Source organism: Oncorhynchus clarkii, chromosome 5, assembly GCF_045791955.1.
Source record: "Oncorhynchus clarkii lewisi isolate Uvic-CL-2024 chromosome 5, UVic_Ocla_1.0, whole genome shotgun sequence".
Classification (NCBI taxonomy): Eukaryota; Metazoa; Chordata; class Actinopteri; order Salmoniformes; family Salmonidae; genus Oncorhynchus; species Oncorhynchus clarkii.
In genome coordinates, this window is record NC_092151.1 from 17,225,053 (window position 1) to 17,249,038 (window position 23,986).

A 23,986-nucleotide genomic window follows, 5' to 3' on the forward strand; every position below is an offset into this window, starting at 1 on the left:
GCCTTGATGACACCTTTGCATACTCTTGGCATTCTCTCAACCAGATTCATGAGGTAGTCACCTGGAATGCATTTAAATTACCGGGTGTGCCTTGTTAATTTGTGGAATTTCTTTACTTCTTAATGCTTTTGAGCCAATCAGTTCTGTTGTGACAAGGTAGAGGTTGGTAAAAGATCAAGTCCATATTATGGCAAGAACAGCTCAAATAAGCAAAGAGAAACGACAGTCCATCATTACTTTAAGACATGAAAATGTCAAGTGCCGTCACAAAAACCATCAAGCGCCATGATGAAACTGGCTCTCATGAGGACCGCCACAGGAAAGGATGACCCAGAGTTACCTCTGCTGCTGAGGATAAGTTCATTAGAGTTAACTATACCTCAGATTGCAGCCCAAATAAATGCTTCACAGAATTCAAGTAACAGACACATCTCAACATCAACTGTTCAGAGGAGACTGCGTGAATCAGGCCTTCATGGTCAAATTGCTGCAAAGAAACCACTACTAAAGGACACCAATAAGAAGAGACTTGTTTGGGCCAAGAAACACCAGTAATGGATATTAGACTGGTGGAAATCTGTCCTTTGGTCTGATAAGTCCAAATTTGAGATTTTTGGTTCTAACCGCTGTGTCTTTGTGAGACGCAGAGTAGGTGAACAGATGATCTCAGCATGTGTGGTTCCCACCATGAATTAAGGAGGAGGTGGTGTGATGATGTGGGGGCATCCACAATCACCCGACCTCAACCCAATTGAGATGGTTTGGGATGAGTTGGACCGCAGAGTGAATTAAAAGCAGGCAACAAGTGCACAGCATATTCCTTCAAGACTGTTGGAAAAGCATTCCAGGTGAAGATGGTTGAGAGAATGCCAAGAGTGTGCAAAGCTTTCAAGGCAAAGGGTGGCTACTTTGAAGAATCTAAAATATATTTTGATTTGTTTAACACTTTTTTGGTTACTACATGATTCCATATGTGTTAATTCATAGTTTTGATGACTTCACTATTATTCTACAATGTAGAAAATTGTCAAAATAAATAAAAAACATTGAATGAGTAGGTGTGTCCACACTTTTAACTGGTACTGTACATATATATAAATAATAAATGAGAGAGAGAAAATCTCTCTCCTCACCTGGCTGTCTCCTTCCACTCCATCTCCTGTCCATCGACGGCCAGCAGTTCGTCCAGTTCAGTGAAGAGCTGAGGGGGCGGGGGGCCGTCATCCTCCTCACCCAGGATAAACCTTATCCTCTCTGCTGCTGCAGAGACTATGGGGAAAGAGAGCAGGCAAGATGGATGGATGATAGAGAGAGAGACTTTTGACTGGTACTGTATATATATGTGAGCAATGCAGTAAAATATTAAGTGTTGACATCTGCGATCACTTTTAAGAAAAGGAGAAAAAAAGTTTTGCAACACCTGTAGAAGTGATGGCTCTAAGAAGTTGTTAAGCTGTTATTCACCAGACTCTCTGAAGGAAGAGAGTTTCCTGTGGCCATTATTAAGCTCCACAGACTGACTGACTTAATTCAGGATTCTTTTCAGATGCAGTTGCAATGTTAGCATCTGCAATTCTACACATTTTTTCATGTAGCTGAGAACAACAACAAAAAAACTGTTTTTAAGACAATGTCCTGCAATTCTATACATTTTGCCATGAATACTTTCAAATTTTGGCATCTCAGACTGTCTAGTTTTTATTTTGGTCATTGTTAGTTGTCGTGTTTTTGGCTATGCCGGATTAAGTGATATTTTTTATTTTTTTATTTTTATCCGTTGTTTTACCAGGTAAATTGACTGAGAACACATTCTCATTTACAGCAACAACCTGGGGAATAGTTACAGGGGAGAGGAGGGGGATGAATGAGCCAATTGTAAACTGGGGATTATTAGGTGGCCGTGATGGTTTGAGGGCCAGATTGGGAATTTAGCCAGGACACAGTGGTTAACACCCCTACTCTTACGATAAGTGCCATGGGATCTTTAATGACTTCAGAGAGTCAGGACACCCGTTTAACGTCCCATCCGAAAGACGGCATCCTACACAGGGCAGTGTCCCCAATCACTGCCCTGGGGCATTGGGATATGTTTTTAAGACCAGAGGAAAGAGTGCCTCCTACTGACCCTCCAACACCACTTCCAGCAGCATCTGGTCTCCCATCCAGGAACTGACCAGGACCAATTTAGCTTCAGAAGCAAGCCAGCAGTGGTATGCAGTGACATGACATGCTATTCTATAAAATAGTTTCTCTGTAATTAATATTACCTGATTAAGCTAATCAGATGAATGTAATTAACTAGAAAGTCGGGGCACCACAATGTTTATAGAGCTGTTATCTTCCGAATAAACTCTTAAAGACCTAGTAATCTTTTACATCAATAGCAGTCAATATTTAATCCTCACCTTATTTAGTCTCATCTGAAAGTTGTACATTCTTGGTGGGGGTCATATTTATGGGGCTCATAAACCTCCCCCATCAGGCCAATGTCATGACATAGTACACAAACATTATTTAAAAATATATAGCTCCATTATCTCTACATACTTTGGATATTCTTTTAGTCATTTAAGTTTACACTTAAAACATTTGACTATCCCGAATGTTTGGTTTTTTTTAAACAGGAAAAAAAAGAAAAGTGGCCCGCCTTTGCTAAATGAGTTTAGGGGAAACACTGCTTACTGACAACTAAGAAACACTCACACACCACACCAGAAAGGACTTAAGAGTTGTTTTATATAGTTCAGCAAATAATTATGAAATAGTTAGCTGTGGATTCAAAAGTAATCTTTTAATCCATTACTAATCACTTTGTGCTACATTGGTAGTAGTTGCGCTCTATAAATACAGTTTTCCGTTCTAGTTAATTATACTGATTTATTTTCTAGGACAACTTTATCCTGTTCCATTAGGAGATACCCATATACAAAGAAATAATGCAAAAGTGCCCAAAATAAACAAAGAGGGGACAAATCCCAGAGTGAATATTTCAGACGAGACAAGGGGCCGACAGAGATCTATTTTCCACCTGCTCGTTGAACATCTCATTCCAAAATCATGGGCATTAATATGGAATTGGTCCCACCTTTGCTGCTACAACATCCTACACTCTACTGGGAAGGCTTTCCACTAGATGTTGGAACATTGCTGAGGGGACTTGCTTCCATTCAGCCACAAGAGCATTCGTGAGGTCGGGCACTGATGTTGGGCGATTAGGCCTGGCTTCGCAGTCAGCGTTCTAATTCATCCCAAAAGTGTTCGATGGGGTTGAGGTCTGGGATTTGTACAGGCCAGTTAAGTTCTTCCACACCAATCTCGAAAAAAATATTTCTGTATGGACCGCTCTTCCCTAAACTGTTGCCACAAAGTTGTAAGCACAGAATCATCTAGAATGTCATTGTATGCTGTAGCGTTAAGATTTCCCTTCACTGGAACTAAGGAGCTTAGCCTGAACTATGAAAAACAGCCCCAGAACATTATTCCTCCTCCACCAAACGTTCTCCTGGCATCAGCCAAATTGAGATTTATCTGTCGGACTGGCAGATGGTGAACGTGTTTCCACTGCTCCAGAATACAATGGTGGCAAGCTTAGCATTGTGCCCGGTGATCTTAGGCTTGTGTGCGGCTGCTCAGCCATGGAAACCCATTTCATGAAGCTCCCGACAAACAGTTATTGCGCTGGCGTTGCTTACAAGAGGCAGTTTGGAACTCGGTAGTGACTGTTGCAACCCAGGACAGATGATTTTTACACACTTCAGCACTCAGCGGTCCCGTTCTGTGAGCAGTTGTTGCTCCTAAATGTTTACACTTCACAATAACAGCCCTTACAGTTGGTCGGGACAGCTCTAGCAGGCCAAAAAAGTTGACGAATTGACTTGTTGAAAAGGTGGCATCTTATGACCGTGCCACTTATAAAAGTCACCGAGCTCTTCAGTTTGGGCCATTCTACTGCCAATGTTTGTCTATGGATATTTTATGGCTCTGTGCTCGATTTTATACACCTGTCAGCAACAGGTGTGGCTGAAATAGCCGTTGTTTTAAGTGTACAGTACTAGTCCAAAGTTGACACACCTACTCATTCAAGGGTTTTTCTTTATTTTGACTATTTTCTACATGTTGCTATTGAATACAACTCTCAAGTGAATGGCTTCACACAGTTTGCCAACATTAACAGGATTATGTATGTAGTGTAGACTAGCAGGGTAGGTGTCTGTGTGTGTTTTGAGGTGGCAAGGTGATGCGGATAAGAGAGGAGATTATGATAAAGTAGCAGGTACTGGCTGGCAGGGAGCCTTGTCACGGCCAAAGGAGTCCCCTGTCCGAGTCTGTCTAGTTCTGTTCCACTGCATCCAAACAGAGATGAAAACATTCAATTAAAAAAGCCAATAATGCATTGTTTTTATTTCTGTGTGTCGCTGTTTGGATCGAAAACGTATAGAAATGTTACCGGGCAAATCAAGGGCAGACACTGACAGAGATGAGATAATATGGATAACAAATGTCCATCAAGAGTATCTCTATGGATACAACTCAATGCTATGAGGCTTCTGGCATTCTGGCTGTCATTATACAACACAGGAGATTGGTTAGGTAACCCAAAATAACTTGAGTTAATCACACACAGAAGTTCATTTTCAGCCATGTGTGATCAGTGATGGTTATTCTGTGAGTCAACGTGAGTTATACAATTCCATAACTTTGAGATCTCGGTCTACCTCAACTTGCCTTCCTTTTAAAAAGTGTAGGCTTACTGATGGTCACTTCCATCCATGGGGTCAGTAGGATTTTTCAACAAGATCTAACCTCCAGTGACCAAAACAGAGAAGAATTAAATCTCCTTATGTCCCCTCGTTCTCAATCACCGGACCACCACGTGATTGTCTCTTTACTGCTGTTAGGTCATCAACTTTGAGCCCCAAAGTAATAAAACAAACATTGAGGTCTATCAGTATGAACACGCTGGATTAGAGAAGCTGATGACTGTAAGCAGGGGAAACTGCAGAGTCAAGAAGAACTGAATGTGTGACACGTTGCTTATGGTCTTTTGAATTATTGTGGTTTTGACACATCTCTATTTACATGGCACTAAAAAAAGTGTCACTGAAACAAGCTATTGAACAAGTCTACTGTGAGTTTCTGGGTTAGAGTTAGGACAATCATCTCTACCCATTTATTCTCTGGTGCAGTACAGAAATAGCATCCTTGGATTGAGACTCGCAGCAACACTGTTGAGTGGTCTAGTGTGAACTAACAGCTAAAAGTATCACAGCCATGAACACTGACATAGTGAGGTTTGGTTAACAACAATGTGTTTCTAGGCAGTACTAAGCCAGGGGAATTAGTTGCTCAGTCAGTAATGCTGTCTATGAATATGTTTCTAATGTCAACATACAGTATTTCAGTGCAGACAAACTGAGAAAAGTCAGAAAGTTCAGGGTGACTTAGAAATGTCCTTGTTTTTGAAAGAAAAGCTAATTTTTTTTTTTTTTTTATGTTGTAAATGACTATTGTAGCTGGAAATGGCTGATTTTTAATGGCATATCTACATAGGCGTAAAGATGCCCAAAAATCAGGAACAATCATTCCTGTGTTCCAATGGCACGTTGTGTTAGCTAATCCAAGTTAATAATTTTAAAAGGCTAATTGATCATAGAAAACCCTTTGTTATTACAGCTAAAAACTGTGCACCGGGGCCTCCCACTCCTTTCTATTCTGGTTAGAGACAGTTTGCGCTGTTCTGTGAAGGGAGTAGTACACAGCGTTGTACGAGATCTTCAGTTTCTTGGCAATTTCTCGCATGGAATAGCCTTCATTTCTCAGAACAAGAATAGACTGACGAGTTTCAGAAAAAAATATTTGTTTCTGGACATTTTGAGCCTGTAATCGAACACACAAATGCTGATGCTCCAGATACTCAACTAAAGGCGTCCAGTTTTATTGCTTCTTTAATCAGAACAGTTTTCAGCTGTGCTAAAATAATTGCAAAAGGGTTTTCCAATGATAAATTAGCCTTTAAAAATTATAAACTTGGATTAGCTAACACAAGGTGCCATTGGAACACAGGAGTGATGGTTCTTGATAATGGGCCTAATTAAACAAATCTGCTGTTAACAATGTCTACACTGTATTTCTGATCAATTGAATGTTATTTTAAATGGACAAAAAAATTGCTTTTCTTTCGAAAACAAGGACATTTCTAAGTGACCCGAAACTTTTGAACGGTAGGTAGTGTATCAAGATATTCAGGAGTGAAAAGTGATCAATCGACTGATTTGTTGGTAATTCCCTTTAGTACTTCACTACTTAATTCTATTCACTTGTTTCCACTGATATCATTGGTTGATAGATCCCTGGAACTATCTTGATGCATTTGCACTGGCAGAGTTGCATGCTGGGTAGTGTAATTTGTGCTGTCATTACTCACTGAGGGGTTTGAGGATGTTGGGCGCTGCCTCGTCAGCATTCTCTCCATCTGATTTGTCCCCCTCCACGTTGTCCGCCGGCCTCCCCTTCCTCTCCTTGTGGCTGGACTTGCGTCGGTGGCGCCGTCTCCGCTGGTAGCTCTTGGGCACATGCACACCAATATACACGGTGTGGTGACCTGAGGGAGGAAGAGGGGACACCATTCAAGGGACACAGGTCAGATTAGGACTACCATGCTGATAATTTGCATCAAATGGAAGAAATGCACAAAGTCAATGAATATCAGTTGGGTAAGTGAAACTGTAGAATAAATAAGGAGGATGGATTAGATATGATAAAGGGGAGGATTGGATGTCAAAGAATCCATAGTGATGTAAGCTTACTGACCAATATGGTGTATGTTCAGGTATTAATTAAGCGGTGGTGCATTTCTGTTAGGGAACAAAATTCCCACGATAAACCCCACACACACGAATGCATGCAAGAGTCACAAGAACACGTGCACACACAGGCACACACACACACAGGCACGCACACACACAGGCATGCACACACACAGGCACACACAGACACGCACACAGGCACACACAGGCACGCACACAGGCACGCACACAGGCACGCACACAGGCACGCACACACACTCCTACTGACTGATGATGGGCTATTTAGTCAGCTTGTTTGGTAAAATGTTTGGTCAGTTCTTTGTGCGTCAGGCCGTTTCCCTTGGGCCAATCAGGACGGAATCTGTCCTCATCCTGACACACGCTGAGGATGTAAATAAATGCCAACCACTTCCTGTCCATCAGCTTAGACAGGAAAAGGCTAAACTTATCCAGGAAGCCATTTCAGAGAGAGAGAGAGAAACAGAGTACCACATGCTCCAGCTAACAGCTGTCTAACACACAGGCCAAATGTTCTGGGCTATATACCCAATCCTCATGTACTGGTAAACACTAATGTAGGTATTGGTTGGCATGGGTAATCTACAGAACTCACACCCCACTCCCTAGTGTGATCTCTCACACATGCTACATGCCTGTATGTAGCCTTCACAGTGGATTTGGGAGAGTCATGTAAAAGGGAATTTTACAGGCCGCTTTTCAATAATGTTCCTTATATATTTTTTATTTGAAACAAATATTATAAATATTATAAACTTGACTTTGCAAAGGTAACTTAAAATCAGAGTGCCAACTACACTGCAGAACAGACTGTGTAAACAAAGAACAAACAGGAGTTTAACCAGGGGTCATTCACCAAAAGGCAACACCCATTCAAACATGAGGTTGGTCCTGACTGAGTGATTTCACATTCAATGTGACTGGGACTGGTATTTTTGGTTGTTGATTCTTCTCACTGTGTTGCTCCACGTGATGTGAAACCTGGGTTTGGGGTTTGTTTGAATTTTAACACAGAATCTCACAGAGGTGAGCTAGCTGGCAGATATGGCTGTGCACACACTGTCAATTATAACTCAAACATGACATGATTATGTGTGTGTGTGTGTGTGTGTGTGTGTGTGTGTGTGTGTGTGTGTGTGTATATATATATATATATAGGTCAAAATGTGTGAAAATGTAGGAATGTGTGAGTGCACAAGTTTGTGTGTTTGTGCAAAAGTAAGTGTGTGTGTCACTGCAGGGGGATTAAAGTAGTAAACATCTTCATGTGGGGGGCAGGCATTACGTGGCTTGATAAACCTGTAGTTATTTGCTCCACATCTTTATCTTCAATATTAATCCCTCCTATACTTCATCCTGAAATTAGAGCGAGACCTAGAGAGAGAGAGTATTATAGCCTTCGGCAAATCAGATCACACCTCCATCCTGCTCCTCCCCCCTATAGGCAGAAACTTAAGAAGGAAGCACCTGTGGTAAGGACTGTTCAACGTTGGTCTGTTCCGGGTCGCTTCTGGGAATAGTATCGACGTATACGCAGACTCTGTGACGAAGTACATAGAGGCTGTTGTTCCTACTGTGACGATTACAACTTATCCAAACCAAAAACAGTGGATAGACGGCAGCATTCGCGCAAACCACCACATTTAACCATAGCAAGGTGACTGGGAACAAGGACTTGTTCAAACAGACCAGTTATGACCTCCATAAGGCAATTAAAAAGCGGCAAAACGACAGTACAGAGACAAAGTGGAGTCGCAATTTAACGGCTCAGACACCAGACGCATGTGGCAGGGACTCCAGACAATCACGGATTATAAAGGCACAGCCAGCTACGTCTCGGACACTGAAGCCTTGCTCCTGGAAAAGCTAAACACCTTTTTCGCCCACTTCGAAGAAAACATAGAGCCGCCGACATGGGCCCCCGCCGCTCACATGGGCCCCCGCTGACTGTGTGCTCCTGATCTCGGTGGCCAACATTTAAGCATGTTAACAATCGCAAGCCTGCCGGCCCAGACAGCATCCCAAGCCACGTCCTCAGAGCACGTGCAAACCAGCTGGAAAACTTTTAGTGGCCATGACTGCAGAGAGAAACATTTTAGTTTGAAAGTTAATTTCCTGCATTTCTATACATTCTGCCATGGGGAGTACAGAAAATGTTGCATTTTTTAAAACAAGCTTTCTACAATGCTACACATTTTGCCAAGGGGCAGAGAAATTTCGTAATTTTCTAACATATTTCATGAAAGTCTGCTCATTTTGCCATGGGGCAGAGATGATTTTTTTGTAGAATTACAGCAAATTTCCTGTAATTATTTTTTGAATTTAATTCTTTTTAAAAAATTCACCCCAATTTCATGGTATCCAATTGGTAGTTACAGTCTTGTCTCATCGCTCCAACTCCCGTACTGACATAGGAGAGGCGAAGGTCGAGAGCCGTGCATCCTCCAAAACACGACCCAACTAAGCCGCACTGCTTCTTGACACAATGCCCGCTTAACCCGGGAGACAGCCCGTGTTGGATGAAACACTGTACACCTGACCGTGTCAGCGTGCATGCACCTGGCCCGCCACAGGAGTCGCTAGAGTGCTATGGGACAAGGACATCCCTACCGGCCAAACCCTCCCCTAACCCGGACGACACTGGGGCAATTGTGCACTGCCCCATGGGTCTCCCGGTCACGCCCGCTTGCGACAGAGCCTGGACTCGAACCAGGATCTCCAGTGGCACAGCGATGCAGTGCCTTAGACCACTGTGCCACTCGGGAGGCTACATTTCCGGTAATTCTACCCATTTTGCCATGGGGTGGAACAAAATATTTGTAGTTTTAAAGCAAATTTCCTGCAATTCTACATATTTTGCCAAGACTTATGTCATGTTATGATATCGGAGTGAGAGTAACCCAAAAAATCTAATGGGGCCCACTTGAGGTCAGGGCCCCTGGTCTCATGGTCTCCGGTCAGTATTCAGCCATGATTACTGAAAGTTTAGATAGCTGGCTAGACTAATTTACCAGTCTAAAAATTGTTAGCTGACAAAGCTAATTGAGTGAATGTCAGTGGTTGACATAAGAGAAACTGCTGATGCACAACCAAATGTCGAACTTGCATATTCCACTATTCTAACTCTCAAACAGTAAGTTGAGACCCTGACTGGGGGGGGGGGGATCTAGTGGCCAGGGGCCCTAAGCGATTGCTTATGTCGCTTATGCCCGGAGCCGGCCCTGGAGTGAGGTGGCGAAACATCAAGGGATGGAAGACAGAGAGGAGAAAGGAAATAGGTTGACTCCATGGAGTTGGTGCTTGAGAGAAATGAGGAGACATTATTGAATAACATTGTTAGCCAATCATTAATACAGCAGCCATCATGGATGTCACAGAGGCTCAGTGCTCTTACCTTCCACCTCCTCCTCATCACAGACATGCTTGACAAAGCATGCCCCTCTGTCCAGCACTGCCTCATCCTCCACCCTGCAGGAACAACAGGAACACTGTGAGAACGGGGGAATATACCTAGAACACTAGTAGAACAGGGGAATATACCTAAAACACTAGTGGAACAGGGGAATATACCTAGAACACTAGTGGAACAGGGGAATATACCTAGGACACTAGTGGAACAGGGGAATATACCTAGAACACTAGTGGAACAGGGGAATATACCTTGAACACTAGTAGAACGGAGGAATATACCTAGGATACTAGTAGAACAGGGGAATATCCCTAGGACACTAGTAGAACAGGGGAATATCCCTAGGACACTAGTAGAACGGGGGAATATACCTAGAACACAGGTAGAACAAGATACCATACCTAGAACATAAGTAAAACAGGGGAATATACCACTGTCAACATTAATTAATTCCGAAACATGTCCTCAGGACCACCAGCAGCCAGTCCACATATTTGTTTAATTCTAACACGAGCACACCTGATTCAACTAATCAAGGGCTTGCTGATTAGTGCTGATTAGTTACTACATTTGAATCAGGTGTGCTTGTACTGGAATAGGTCAGATATGTGGAATGGCTGGGTCAGGGTGTCTCGAGGACCAGGTTGGGAAACACTGAGCTACATGATTGGATTAATACAGAGGCTGAAGCATTCTGAACAGGATGTGTGTGTCATCACACCAGGGACGTCGTTCAGCCCAAATCCCCTATTGTTATGAGGGTGACACACACACACACACACACAAAGCCTTAGTCCTCCATCTGGCTCACACTTGCTGCGTCTATCTCTCACTCTATCACCTTAGTCCTTATTTGTGAGTCACGTGGGCTTCTTACAATGATCTGCCCTGGCTGTCAGGATTAGCCTAGCTTTACTTAGGAGTGAAACCTTCTCTGAGCACACAAATACAAACACACACACACACACACACACACACACACACACACGGGAAGCCTCTCTACTACAGTTACCTGCAATAAGAGCCTAGTTACTAGATCAAGGGCACCATGTTTATTTTGATCTGTTATGAGCCCTGTTGAAAAAAGTATATTATGCACACCACCTACCGTCTATATCCAGATACATGCAGAGAAAAGAAGAACATGAACAGATTGATTATCAAGCGAAGGTTATAAACACTCATTAGATTCCATGTAGAAGATTTCAAAAGAGTTATTTTATGCTCATGTACTCATTCTAAGGCAACAATGGAAAAGTCCTCCTCCTACAGGTAACCTCCTCCACTTCTACTAACCTGCTTAAGTTTGCAGACAACACAACAGTGGTAGGCCTGATCACCGACAATGATGAGACAGCCTATAGGGAGGTCAGACCTGGCCGGGTGGTGCCAGAATAACAACCTATCCCTCAACGTAACCAAGACTAAGGCGATGATTGTGGACTACAGGAAAAGGAGCGCCGAGCAAGCCCCCATTCTCATCGACGGGGCTGTAGTGGAGCAGGTTGAGAGCTTCAAGTTCCTTGGTGTCCACATCAACAACAAACTAGAATGGTCCAAACACACCAAGACAGTCTTGAAGAGGGCACGACAAAGCCTATTCCCCCTCAGGAAACTAAAAAGATTTGGCATGGGTCCTGAGATCCTCAAAAGGTTCTACAGCTGCAACATCGAGAGCTTCCTGACCAGTTGCACCACTGCCTTGTACGGCAATTGCTCGGCCTCCGACCGCAAGGCACTTCAGAGGGTAGTGCATACGGTCCAGTACATGACTGGGGCAAAGCTGCCTGCCATCCAGGACCTCTACACCAGGCAGTGCCAGAGGAAGGCCCTAAAAATTGTCAAAGACCCCAGCCACCCCTGTCATAGACTGTTCTCTCTACTACTGCATGGCAAGCGGTACCAGAGTGCCAAGTCTAGGACAAGAAGGCTTCTCAACAGTTTTTACCCCCAAGCCATAAGATTCCTGAAGAGTGGTTACCCTGACTATTTGCATTGTGCCCCCCCAACCCCTCTTTTACGCTGCTGCTACTCTCTGTTTATCTTCTATGCATAGTCATTAACTATACGTTCATGTACATACTACCTCAATTGGCCCGACCAACCAGTGCTCCCGCACATTGGCTAACCGGGCTATCTGCATTGTGTCCCACCACCCACCACCCACCAACCCCTCTTTTACGCTACTGCTACTCTCTGTCCATCATATATGCATAGTCACTTTAACCATACCTACATGTACATACTACCTCAATAAGCCTGACTAACCGGTGTCTGTATATAGCCTCACTACTTTTATTTTCAAATGTCTTTTTACTGTCATTTTATTTCTTTACTTACACACACACACACACACACACACACACACACACACACACACACACACACACACACACACACACACACACACACACACACACACACACACACACACACACACACACACACACACACACACACACACACACACACACACACACACACCTTTTTTTCTCACTATTGGTTAAAGCCTGTAAGTAAGAATTTCACTGTAAGGTCTACATCTGTTGTTTTCGGTGCACGTGACAAATAAACTTGGATTTGAAGGTCAGGTCTGTGTTCCCATGAAACAAGTCTACATATTTACACCCATCCTATTTAGCAATCCAGCGTGCACATACACACAACCCCACACAGTTGTGTATCGTCCTGACAGACAAACACTAATTCTTTCCTTTATTTCAGACCTGTCAAACGGTTATTGTGCAATCACAATAGGAGAGAGCAGAGTATCCTACTACAATGGAGAAGGACAACATAAAATCAGTTCAGTTTCTGTTATTCACTCCATTCAGTTTTTATTGCCCATCCTTTTCATCGGAAGGCACAGAACCTGACTTAATAGAACATAATAGAACTAAGTTATTGGATAGCAACTCTGCAGGTCTCAAGAAACACAATGCAACTCCATTGCATTGGTCAGATACTCTTTCACATTCCCATGACTGACCAAACACAGCATGATGTCTATGAGAGCGTGTGTGGCTGTGCTTATACCTGCCCGATGTCCCGGGCTGGAAATTAATTATTTGCGGGATTTCTTCAGAGCAGGATTTCTACACAATGTTACACCATTAAAGCATGTGCATGCATGCATGTCCTGCAGGTATTTATCGGTGTCCATGGTAATATGGTTCCTATTTGTGCATACTGATATATAGGCCTACTTGTGTATTTTGCCTAAAGCTATACGCCTGACAATGATAATACACCTGCCAGTCAGAGCGGAGAGAACAAAACAGTTTGTGCCAAAAGCCTTCTGCAGGACAGGTAAGTTCCTGGTGTATAAGGAAGCTCAGAGCTCATGTTTAGTTCCCTGTCCAAGCGTTGGATCACTTTGTGGGGCTACATGGCCTACAGCTCTACCCTGATCCCTCAGCCAGCTGGTTCTTCCTGGAGCAGGGAGGCCTATAGGAACGTGGCCCATAGCTGACTTTAGTTTCAAGACCAGATGTTTAGACCCATGGAGAGCCAGTCTCAGTCAGAACCAACAGCACCGGGAGAGGAGCAAGAAGGAGAAAGAGTAAAATATTAACCCGTAGGCTTAGGTTAACCAGAACACAAAGACAGTTTGCTCATTTTTCCTCTTCCTACCCCCTTCTTATTTTCTCTCTCTCTCCATCTGCTGTTCTGCCCTTGAGCAAGGCAGTTAACCCCCAACAACAAGCACCTCTCTGATTCAGAGGGGATTGGGTTAAATGCAGAAGACACAGTTCGGTTGAATGCAGCCAGTCTGACTAGGTATCCCCCTTTCCCTTCCCTCCAGCTTTCAACACAGATCATTAACAGGATGAGGTCATAACTGTGACCATCATCCCTCCTTCTCATTTTCCTCAGATTTTTTTCAATAGAAAATGTACTTTAACTTATCAATAATAATCCAATATAGTCCTGTAGACATGTTCAAATTAGGTTTTTTTTGCAGATAAAGATGTGGTATTTAAAATTAAACTTCCAATATCCACCAAGAATATCCAGTTTGTTCCTTAATTCAAGTACCTTGGACGGCAAGGTAGGCTAGGGAATATTTACTTTCTGCTTTTACACTGCCCCACCCCGGGCCAGAATAATGCTGCTATACAGTTTGTGGGGGGTTGCCTCTTGTTACACAAACTACTAAATAAGCAACAACAGGAAGGATACAACTTGTTCCTGAGACAGATAGCACCAACTAGCATCTCATCTTCATTTCCCCAGCGGAGGGACAGCCTTATCACATTATCTGGCCTTGAGATATGATTGGGGCCAGAGCATAACCATAACATTAAAGCAAAGCCCCAACATCAAACACACAGGGGAGAGGAGTAGCCTGGGGGCCTGGCGTTGTGCCATCCTGCCAAGCGCGGCCAAATATTGGACTCTGACTCTCCTTTGGTTTTTCAGTCTTGAAGGAAAGAATGGAAGAAAGAATAGAGGAATGGTTTAGTTTCAAGAGTTGAGTGTTGAGCAGCATCAAAGCAGTCTTGAGTTTCAATGTGAAGTATAGTAGGGAGTGAAATGGAGGGGTTGTACTGTACTCCATCTTCATCTCCCACCATTCTCCTTGTCCTGTTTCTTCTTCAGTCTCTCCAGGACAGTATGTGCCTTCCTGGTAAGAACAGTTACAGAGCGTCATCTCTGTCACACAGAGAGCATGCCATGGGTTCAGCCAGTCCCTCCAGGTTACTACATGCCTTCCAGGCAAACAGCTATAGAGAGTCATCTTATAGTTGTCAGAGAGCCGGCTATAGCTTCAGTCAGTCATCCAGCCAGTCAGTCAGTCAGTCAGTCAGTCATTCAACCAGTCAATCTCTCAAGAGTCCCTGAGGTGTCATTGGCGATGTGACGAAGTCAGCTCTTCCTCTGAGGCTCTGGGGCTCTGTTTAAGGACTTAGGGAAATGTCTGTTCGGACAGCTGCAGGCGCAGAAGGAGAGTGAGAGAGCCTTGGAATGTACAGGGTCAGGGGTCATTCCTATTCACATTAACTAAAAAGATGAGGAAGATCTGGTTGGTGGTTTCTGAGAACCCTCTCTCAGTCTCAGAAAGCCACATTTAAACATTTGTAAGTTGTATGTTAAATCAAGCAATAATGGTCCAAGAGTGAATGAAGTTATAGTGGCTTACTTCCATCCTCTTATAAAAGCTTAAAAAGGAAGTTGCTGCCACTATTTCAACTTCATTTCCTGTCCTTGAGAGGAAATGCACGTTTAGGTTCCACCGACAAAGAATGACAAAGGCTACTTTGGAATTTCCATGTGACATTCTTAAACATCAACAACCTGCTGTCAGTATAGCTAGCTAGCATGCTAACCTCATCAAGCTAAATGTTATCAGTTGTTGCATTTTACTACACCGTAATCAAAAAATTTGCCAGCTGGCTCTATGGCTGGTTCTGGAGCTGGATTTGTCATAAGTATTGATTTAGTGAAAACTTTGCCACAGATGGAAACCACTGGTCTCTTTGACTTCACCATTATTGTTATCTACAAAGTTTTGTCATCTTTCATAAATTGCAGCTGCGAATCCACCATAGAAATAGTTAGGAATTATAGGATGAAGCACTGGTAATATGGATAACTATTGAAAGATACAGACTAGCTAAAAAATACATTAAAATAGAAAAATTATGAAATGTTCCTGGTTTAAAAAAAGTGGGAGGTGCAAAAACCCCTGCACCCCCTGAAAATCATTTGTATGTCATATCATAGGAAAAGACACCACATTGACACTGATTTGCACGAAGGGGACACTTCGGATGTCACTTCAAGCCCAAATATATAATTATTTGACTAAACTATGACTTATTGATTTAAAATCGTTGTGCAACACCCATTTTATTTTTTAAACCATTTTCAAATAAGGCTGTAACGTAACAAAATGTGGGAAAGGGGTCTGAATACATGCACTGTACATCAACTTTAAAAAAAGGCACATGTAGCCTACATATCAATACATACACAAACTATCTAGGTCAAATAGGGGAGAAGCATTGTGCCGTGAGGTGTTGCTTTATCTGTTTTTTGGAACCAGGTTTGCTGTTCATTTGAGCAACATGAGATGGAAGGAAGTTCCATGCAATAATGGCTTTATATTATACTGTACGCTTTCTTGAATGTGTTCTGGATTTGGGGACTGTGAAAAGACCCCTGGTGGCATGTTTGATGGGGTTTGGTGTGTCAGAGCTGTGTGTAAGTTGACTATGCAAACAATTTGGAATTTAACACAATGTTTCGTATGAAAGAAGAAGTGATGAAGTCAGCCTCTCCTCAACTCTTAGCCAAGAGAGACTGGCATGAATAGTATTTATATCAGCCCTCTGATTACAATGAAACGCTAGATGTCCCGCTCTGTTTTGGGCCAGCTGCAGCTTAACTAGGTCTTTCCTTGCAGCACTCAACCGGACAATAATTAAGACAAAACTAGAGCCTGCAGGACTTGCTTTTTGGAATGTGGTGTCAAAAAAGCAGAGCATCTCTTTATTACGGTCAGACCTCTCCCCATCTTTACAACCATTGAATCTATATGTTTTGACCATGACAGTTTACAATCTAAGGTAAGGCCAAGTAATTTAGTCTCCTCAACTTGTTCAAAAGCCACACCATTCAGTACCAGATTCAGCTGAGGTCTAGAACTTTGGGACTGATTTGTACCAGATATGATCCTCTAGACAGGTACAAAATCTTTAACGGATCCAATCATGTAGCATTTACTGTACATAGCCTTCAAGTAGTATTTAGTTTAGCATTCGCCATGATAGTCTTCTTCTTCTGCACACAGAGGGTGTGAAGGGGTGAGGCAGGGAGGGGAGGGGATGCAGCCGGTTCAAGTAACAGAGTGATGTGGCAAGGCTAGAATGAAGGCCCTAAGAGGGGGAGGGGGAGAAGCGAGAGAGAGAGAAGAGTCATGTTGCAGCAGGCTCGATGCTGGGGATGGACGGGGTCATGGGACTAGAGCTCCTACCACACCAGGGGCCCCATATACCCCCAGGACAGGAGCCACATAATCAGCCTGTGATGAGGTTTCTAACAAGGTGGGCCTTATGGGGAACACTGCACAGGGATGGACGTACAGTATACCCACACCAGTGGTGGGCGAGAGATGTGGAATGTTCAGCATTCCCACCTCGGTTAAAAACAAGATCCTTTACCCCTTTTTCAACATGAATGAAAAACACCCTCACCCCTCACAATAACATATTTTTTTGTAAAGCCGCCACATGGGTTGACTCTCACCTTGTCTGACACACACATTCTATACTATATACATTCACCTCTAAAATGACTGGCAACCACGATGAAGATACTGTATAAAATACTGTACAAAATAAATCATATAAATACTGAGCTATATCGAATGCGCAATTTTTGGGGGAAATGATTTTAAACTAAAACAAAATCTCTTTCTCTGAGCAATTGTATAACAAGTAATAAAAACATTTTCAGAAAGATAGGGATAGCAATAATTTTGACTCCCTTTGTGAGGTTAACAGCACGGAGTCTTTTCTAAAATGTTTTATGAGATTGGAGAACACATTGGGAGGGTCTTAGACCATTCCTCCATACAGAATCTTTCCAGATCCTTGATAACCTTTGTCCGCACTTATGGACTGCCCTCTTCAATTCAAACCACAGGTTTTAAATGGGGTTCAAGTCCGGAGACTGAGATGGCCATTGTAAACATTTTCTTTTGTGGTCAATTAATCATTTCTTTCTGGATTTTGAAGTGTGCTTGGGGTTAGTATCTTGCTGGAAGGTCCACTTGAGGCCAAGTTTCAGTCTCCTGGCAGAGGCAACCAGGTTTTTGGCTAAAATGTCCTAGTAGCACCACTGTTGTGCGTGGCTATTTCCATGTCATCTGACCATAGCATCGGTTCCAATCCAAGGGATTAGCAAACCCCAAGCGTTTGCATTTGTTGATTCCTCTAAATAAAGGCTTTTTCTGGAAAACCTTCCAAAGAGCCTATTGACATGGAGGTGATGTCTGATTGTACACGTGGGAAGTAAATGACCCGCAGATGCCACCAAGTTCCGGAATTCTCCAACTTTGGCCCTTGGATTTTTATTTTCCTCCTGAACCATCGTCCTCACTGTGTATCCTTTTAAACTTGGATTAGCTAACACAACGTGCCATTGGAACACAGGAGTGATGGTTGCTGATAATGGGCCTCTGTACGCCTATGTAGATATTGCATTAAAAATCTGCCGTTTCCAGCTACAATAGTCATTTACAACATTAACAATGTCTACACTGTATTTCTGATCAAATTGATGTTATTTTAATGGACAAAAATGTTTGCTTTTCTTTCAAAAACAAGGACATTTCTAAGTGACCCCAAACTTTTGAACTGTAGTTTATTTGCAAAACTTGCGCACGCACCGTGGGCAGTCTGGTCAGCATGTTAGTCAAGGCCCACATCAGTGGCTCAGGGGGAAGAGCAGGTTGAGGACCTTGATTGCCTGCACCCTGGCTTCCCTAGCTCTCTCACATGGTTGCTTTTGCAGTGTGCTTGGAAAAATATATTTGGGAAATTTACTAACAGCTCTAAAGGATTGTACAAAGACTATCTTTCCTAGTCGCTGTGCACTTTTAAGGGTGCACTATGCAGAAATCGCTCTGCCATTTGCTAAAATTCAAATAGGTCGCCCTAAAAATGGACAAAGACCCCAGCCACCCCAGTCATAGACTGTTCGCTCTACTACCGCATGGCAAGCAGTACCGGAGTGCCAAGTCTAGGACAAAGAGGCTTCTCAACAGTTTTTACCCCCAAGCCATAAAACTCCTGAACAGGTAACCAAATGGCTACCCGGACTATTTGCATTGTGTGCCCCCCCCAACCCACCTTTTATGCTGCTGCTACTCTCTGTTTATTGTATATGCATAGTCACTTTAACCATATCTACATGTACATACTACCTCAATCAGCCTGACTAACTGGTGTCTGTATATAGCCTCGCTACTGTATATAGCCCGTATTCTTACTGTTGTTTTATTTCTTTACTTACTTATTGTTCACCTAATACCTTTTTTGCACTATTGGGTAGGGCCGGTAAGTAAGCATACTACACCTGTTGTAAGTCTACTACACCTGTTGTATTCGGCGCACGTGACAAATAAACTTTGATTTGAATTTCAGTTTGTGACAAAACAAGGAAGTATATTGGAGAGAATCGTTGTGCCATCTAAACCGCTATGATATATATTTTCCATCACCAAAAATACCGAAACCGAAGACCAAAAACGAAATGTAAAAAGTGTAGAAATAGTGCACATTGAAGCAGTAGATCTGGGGCCGAGCTCCCTGCCATCCAGGAACGCTATACCAGGCGGTGTCAGAGGAAGGCACAAAAAATTGTCAAAGACTCCAGCCACCCAAGCCATAGACTGTTCTCTCTGCTTCCGCACGACAATTGGTACCGGAACGCCAAGTCGTACCGGAAGGCCAAGTCTGGAACTAACAGGACCCTGTATATCTTCTACCCCCAAGACAAAAGACTGCTAAACAATAGTGCTAAATAACTAGTCAAATGGAAACCCGGACTTACCTGCATTGCCCTTTTCTTGCACTAACTCTGTCGCAGCAACTACACACACACACAGAACACACACACACACACTGAACTCTACCCAAACACTCACACCAACACCCACCCACACATAACATAAGCACACATGCATAATGATGCCACACAAACACTTTCACTCTCACCACATACACTGCTGCTACTGTCTTATCTATCCTGTTGCCTAGTCACCCCTACCTACAGTGCCTTCAGAAAGTACTCACACCCCTTGAATTGTTGTGTTACAGCCTGAATTTAAAATTGATTAAAATTGAGATTTTGTGACACTGGCCTACACACAATACCATAATGTCAAAGTGGAATAAAGTATTTCGTTTTTTTTTATAAATGAAAAGCTGAAATGTCTTGAGTCAATAAACACTCAACCCCTTTGTTATAGCAAGCCTAAATAAGTTCAGGTGTAAAAATGTGCTAAACAAGTCACATAAGTTGCATGGACTTATTCTGTGTGCAATAATAGTGTTTAGTTAATTATTCAAATATCATGTTAATCGCTGTACCCCACATATACAGATAATTGTAAGGTCCCTCAATCAAGCAGTGAATTTCAAACACAGATTCAACCCAAAAGACCAGGGAGGTTTTCCAATGCCTCACAAAGAAAAGCATCTATTGGTAGATGGGTCAAAATAAAAAGCAGATGCTGAATATCCCTTGAGAGTGGTGAAGTTATCAATACATCCAGTCAAACGGAATAGAGGTGAGCACAGGCAAAATCCTAGAGGAAAAGCTGGTTCTGTCTGCTTTGAAATAGTCACTGGGAGACAAATTCACCTTTCAGCAATAACCTAAAACACAAGGCCAAATATACACTGGAGTTGCTTACCAAGCCGACGTTGAATGATACAGATTGGCCTAGTTACAGTTTTGTTGTCTTGTTTTCACTTTGTTATTATGGGGTGTAGATGGATCAGAGAAAAAAAAATATTTAATCCATTTTGAATTCAGGTTGTAACACAACAGAATTTGGAATAAGTTAACGGGTATGAATACTTTCTGAATGCACTGTTCATGTACATAGCTTCCTCATCTTCCTCTATTACCTGGTTCCCCTGCACATCGGCCCAGTACTGGTACTCCCTCTATATAGCCATGTTTTATTTTACTCGTTATTGTTATTCACTGTGTATTTATTCCCGTGTCTATTTCCATTATTTTTTATCTTTAAACTCTGCATTGTTGGAAAACGACCCTGTAAGTAAGCATTTCACTGTTAGTCTACATCTGTTGTTTATGAAGCACGTGACAAATAAAATTTGATTTAAGTTACAATATCTAACCCGCATAGCACCTAATCAGCCTGAAGTGTCTGTCACTGGTTTCCTGTATCCGCTCTCTAAAGTAAAGACAACAGGAAACAACGCACTGAAAAATCCAGACAGTAAGTACTTGGGGGGCTCCCAAGTGGCGCAGCAGTCTAAGGCACTGCATCTCAGTGCTAGAGGCGCCACTACAGACCTCGGTTCGAATCCAGGCTGTATCACAACCGGCCGTGATTGGTAGTCCAATAGGCGGTGCCCACTGTCGTCCGGGGTAGGCCGTCATTGTACATTTTTATTTATTTTTATTTAACCTTTATTTAACCAGGTAGGCAAGTTGAGAACAAGTTCTCCTTTACAATTGCGACCTGGCCAACATAAATAAGAATTTGTTGTTCTTAACTGACTTGCCTAGTAAAATAAAGTTAAAATTTAAAAAATAAAGATGACATCATGACAGATAAGAATGATTTCCCTGTCAAACATAATCCGATTAGTGGGTTAGTCACTGAGGAAACAAAATATAAATAACAGATTTTTTAGTAAAGGTATTTTACAATGTGGTTCCTTGTCAAACTATGAAGCAATAAATGTACATTGAATGAGTATGGAAATGATTCACAAGGAGATCACAAATGGAAATATATCTCAAAGGTTCTCTCTGCTCTATTTTTCATTGCATGTGACCAAATGATCTTTTTTCCACCACCCAGTTTCTGCTTCAGACATATTTACCAAAATAAATCTACAGCATGAATGGATTACATATAATGTACAAAAAAACAAAGAGTATAATGTAATCTGGAGGTTTAGATCTAAGGAGAAAGAGCGTGTAGTTTAGAAACCTATACAACCCATACAAAACTTTCCACCAGGGTGCATGTTCCTGAGAGGCAAGCGATGTTGGTTGGCTATACCATAGATTATCTATTACATTAACAAGAAAGTTGAGTGTCTGCTCTAACAACGGAAAGACATGTCCTTGAAGATGGAAGTAAGGCAGGAAGAGGCGAGATCAGGTGGGACCATTCTAGCCAATGAGAGGGCAGATATTCATGTGAACAACGGATAACGTCTATATAAAGTCGTTTTTTTTTTTCGTTAGCAATTACATTTTTTGTTTTACAAATTCACTCATTGACCTTCATACAAAAAAATCTCACTTTGTAGTCTTATTTTCGTGGACAGATGTTGTCAACCGAACGTAGCAAACGTAAAAGAAATGCCTGAAACCCGTGACACAGACCTTAAGGACAAGAAAAAAAAACTTTGTTTTAAGGTTATCTTCTGTACTGTTCAACCAATCCAGTAAATGTGGAGGAGGAGTTAATATAGAGCGCCACCCTCTCGCCAAGTTAATGTCCAAAAGCGGAAGTCGTGTCACATACCTTTCTATTTCCCCTGAAAACCGGAACATCCGGTTGTTGGGGACTCAGCAGAGGCTAGGGCAGAGTAAACGCTCTCGCTTTGCCTCTTCCGCTATACTTTCAAGAGAGGCCACACAGACCGAAGGAGAGTTATACGTTTTGTGGTGTTGTCAATATTCAGACATGTATGTATTCACCCTGACGAGCGATAACACTTGGCTCTAGTGTCTTATTTAGACACGTACAATCTAATTGATTGTGACAGGCTCTCGGAAAAGAAGATTATCGTGCACTCTTATGCCTCAGCCTTGGAGAAGCGGCGGTAACAGGCAGCTTATCCAGACCTCATTTGTGTATAAAATCTGTTAGCTACTGAGAATTAATCACTGTAAGGTGCTAAATAGTTAACGTGGCTAATTCGCTTTACCACAAGGCACCTTCCTTGAAAGGTTGTAATTTATTACTTCATAGTTTCCCCCTGCTTTTAAGGTTTCTCAAAAGGTAAACAATGCCATGCCATAAAGATTTTCCATGATGGAACACTTTTGGCGACAAAATGGCTTTGCGTAATTACGCGTAGATTCCAGTATAATGGCCGTGGTTAGCGTGTGTTGAAATATGAACTCTATCCAAGTAGCTAGTATTAGGAACATCTGCTAACGTTACTCAGCAGTAACGTGATATGCTATTAAATTACCTCACTTCTGACCGGGACAATATTTGAAGCGCAACATGCCCAGTCCAACAGACACCACCAAAACCACTACATAGGCTAGTGGTAAATAAAGATTAACTTTAGGAAATGGTCACAAAAAAAACTGGTTCATACTCACTTGTTTTTATCGGTGCTCATTCTGCCGGAGTTTTGTCCAGCTTTTCCTCGGGGATGACTCCAGAAGACTGAAGCCGATGTCCCAATCGCCTTGCTCAATGAAAGCAAGAAATTTGTTGAGATTTGTTTCAAAACAATGCGTACAAACTGTATTACACGAAACAATTTAGCAACGTTGGTCTCACTCCATTAAGCAACTCTCTCCTGCCTTTGAAAAGAAAGAATAAACTCTTAAAGAAAAGTTATTAAAATGCGTATACAACTATCTGGCAGTAATCAATGACATTTAATCGGTTCGACAACACATATAGAAACGGACTTTTAGATTATGTATACCGCGATAGCTTTTATCACACCATTCTAAGTAAATATTCGAAGTTTCGCGATCGTTTTCGTATTTCTCTGCGCGTGTCTGAAGAAGCTCTGAGTGCGGCGTGTCTTTTTCCATTTTTTTAAGTTCCATCCCTCTTTCAACGTCACGCCACAAGTGGGAGGTAGAGGTCAAAAAGTTAGAGATATTGGGCTCTGCTGGATTTCTAGTTATCACACATCTTTCCAATAATGAATTTCTCAGCAGCACGGTGTACAAAGAAAAAGAAGTAAAGGTGAAACTGATGCGTAGGCCTATGTTTACCATCTAAACAAATGAATTATGGGTCAACATTCCAAGGCCTATTGATAAGGGATAATTATCA

General features: G+C 42.3%; 1 protein-coding gene across 2 annotated transcripts in view; it reads right to left on the reverse strand.

Annotated features, from left to right (window-relative positions):
- The window catches only part of LOC139408464 (electrogenic sodium bicarbonate cotransporter 1-like), an 83,882-nt gene extending 60,125 nt beyond the window's left edge, over window positions 1-23,757 (reverse strand). The window contains exons 1-4 of one of the 2 annotated variants that reach the window (XM_071152389.1): window positions 23,293-23,757; window positions 10,219-10,292; window positions 6,425-6,601; window positions 1,134-1,269 (exon numbers count right to left, since the gene is read on the reverse strand). In XM_071152389.1, the coding sequence (XP_071008490.1) occupies window positions 1,134-1,269; window positions 6,425-6,601; window positions 10,219-10,292; window positions 23,293-23,312 (407 nt within the window). In that variant the 5' untranslated portion in view covers window positions 23,313-23,757. The remainder of the gene's footprint in view (window positions 1-1,133; window positions 1,270-6,424; window positions 6,602-10,218; window positions 10,293-23,292) is intronic. The other variant, XM_071152388.1, reaches the window with a different exon arrangement.
- Between the last annotated feature and the right edge of the window lie 229 nt (window positions 23,758-23,986).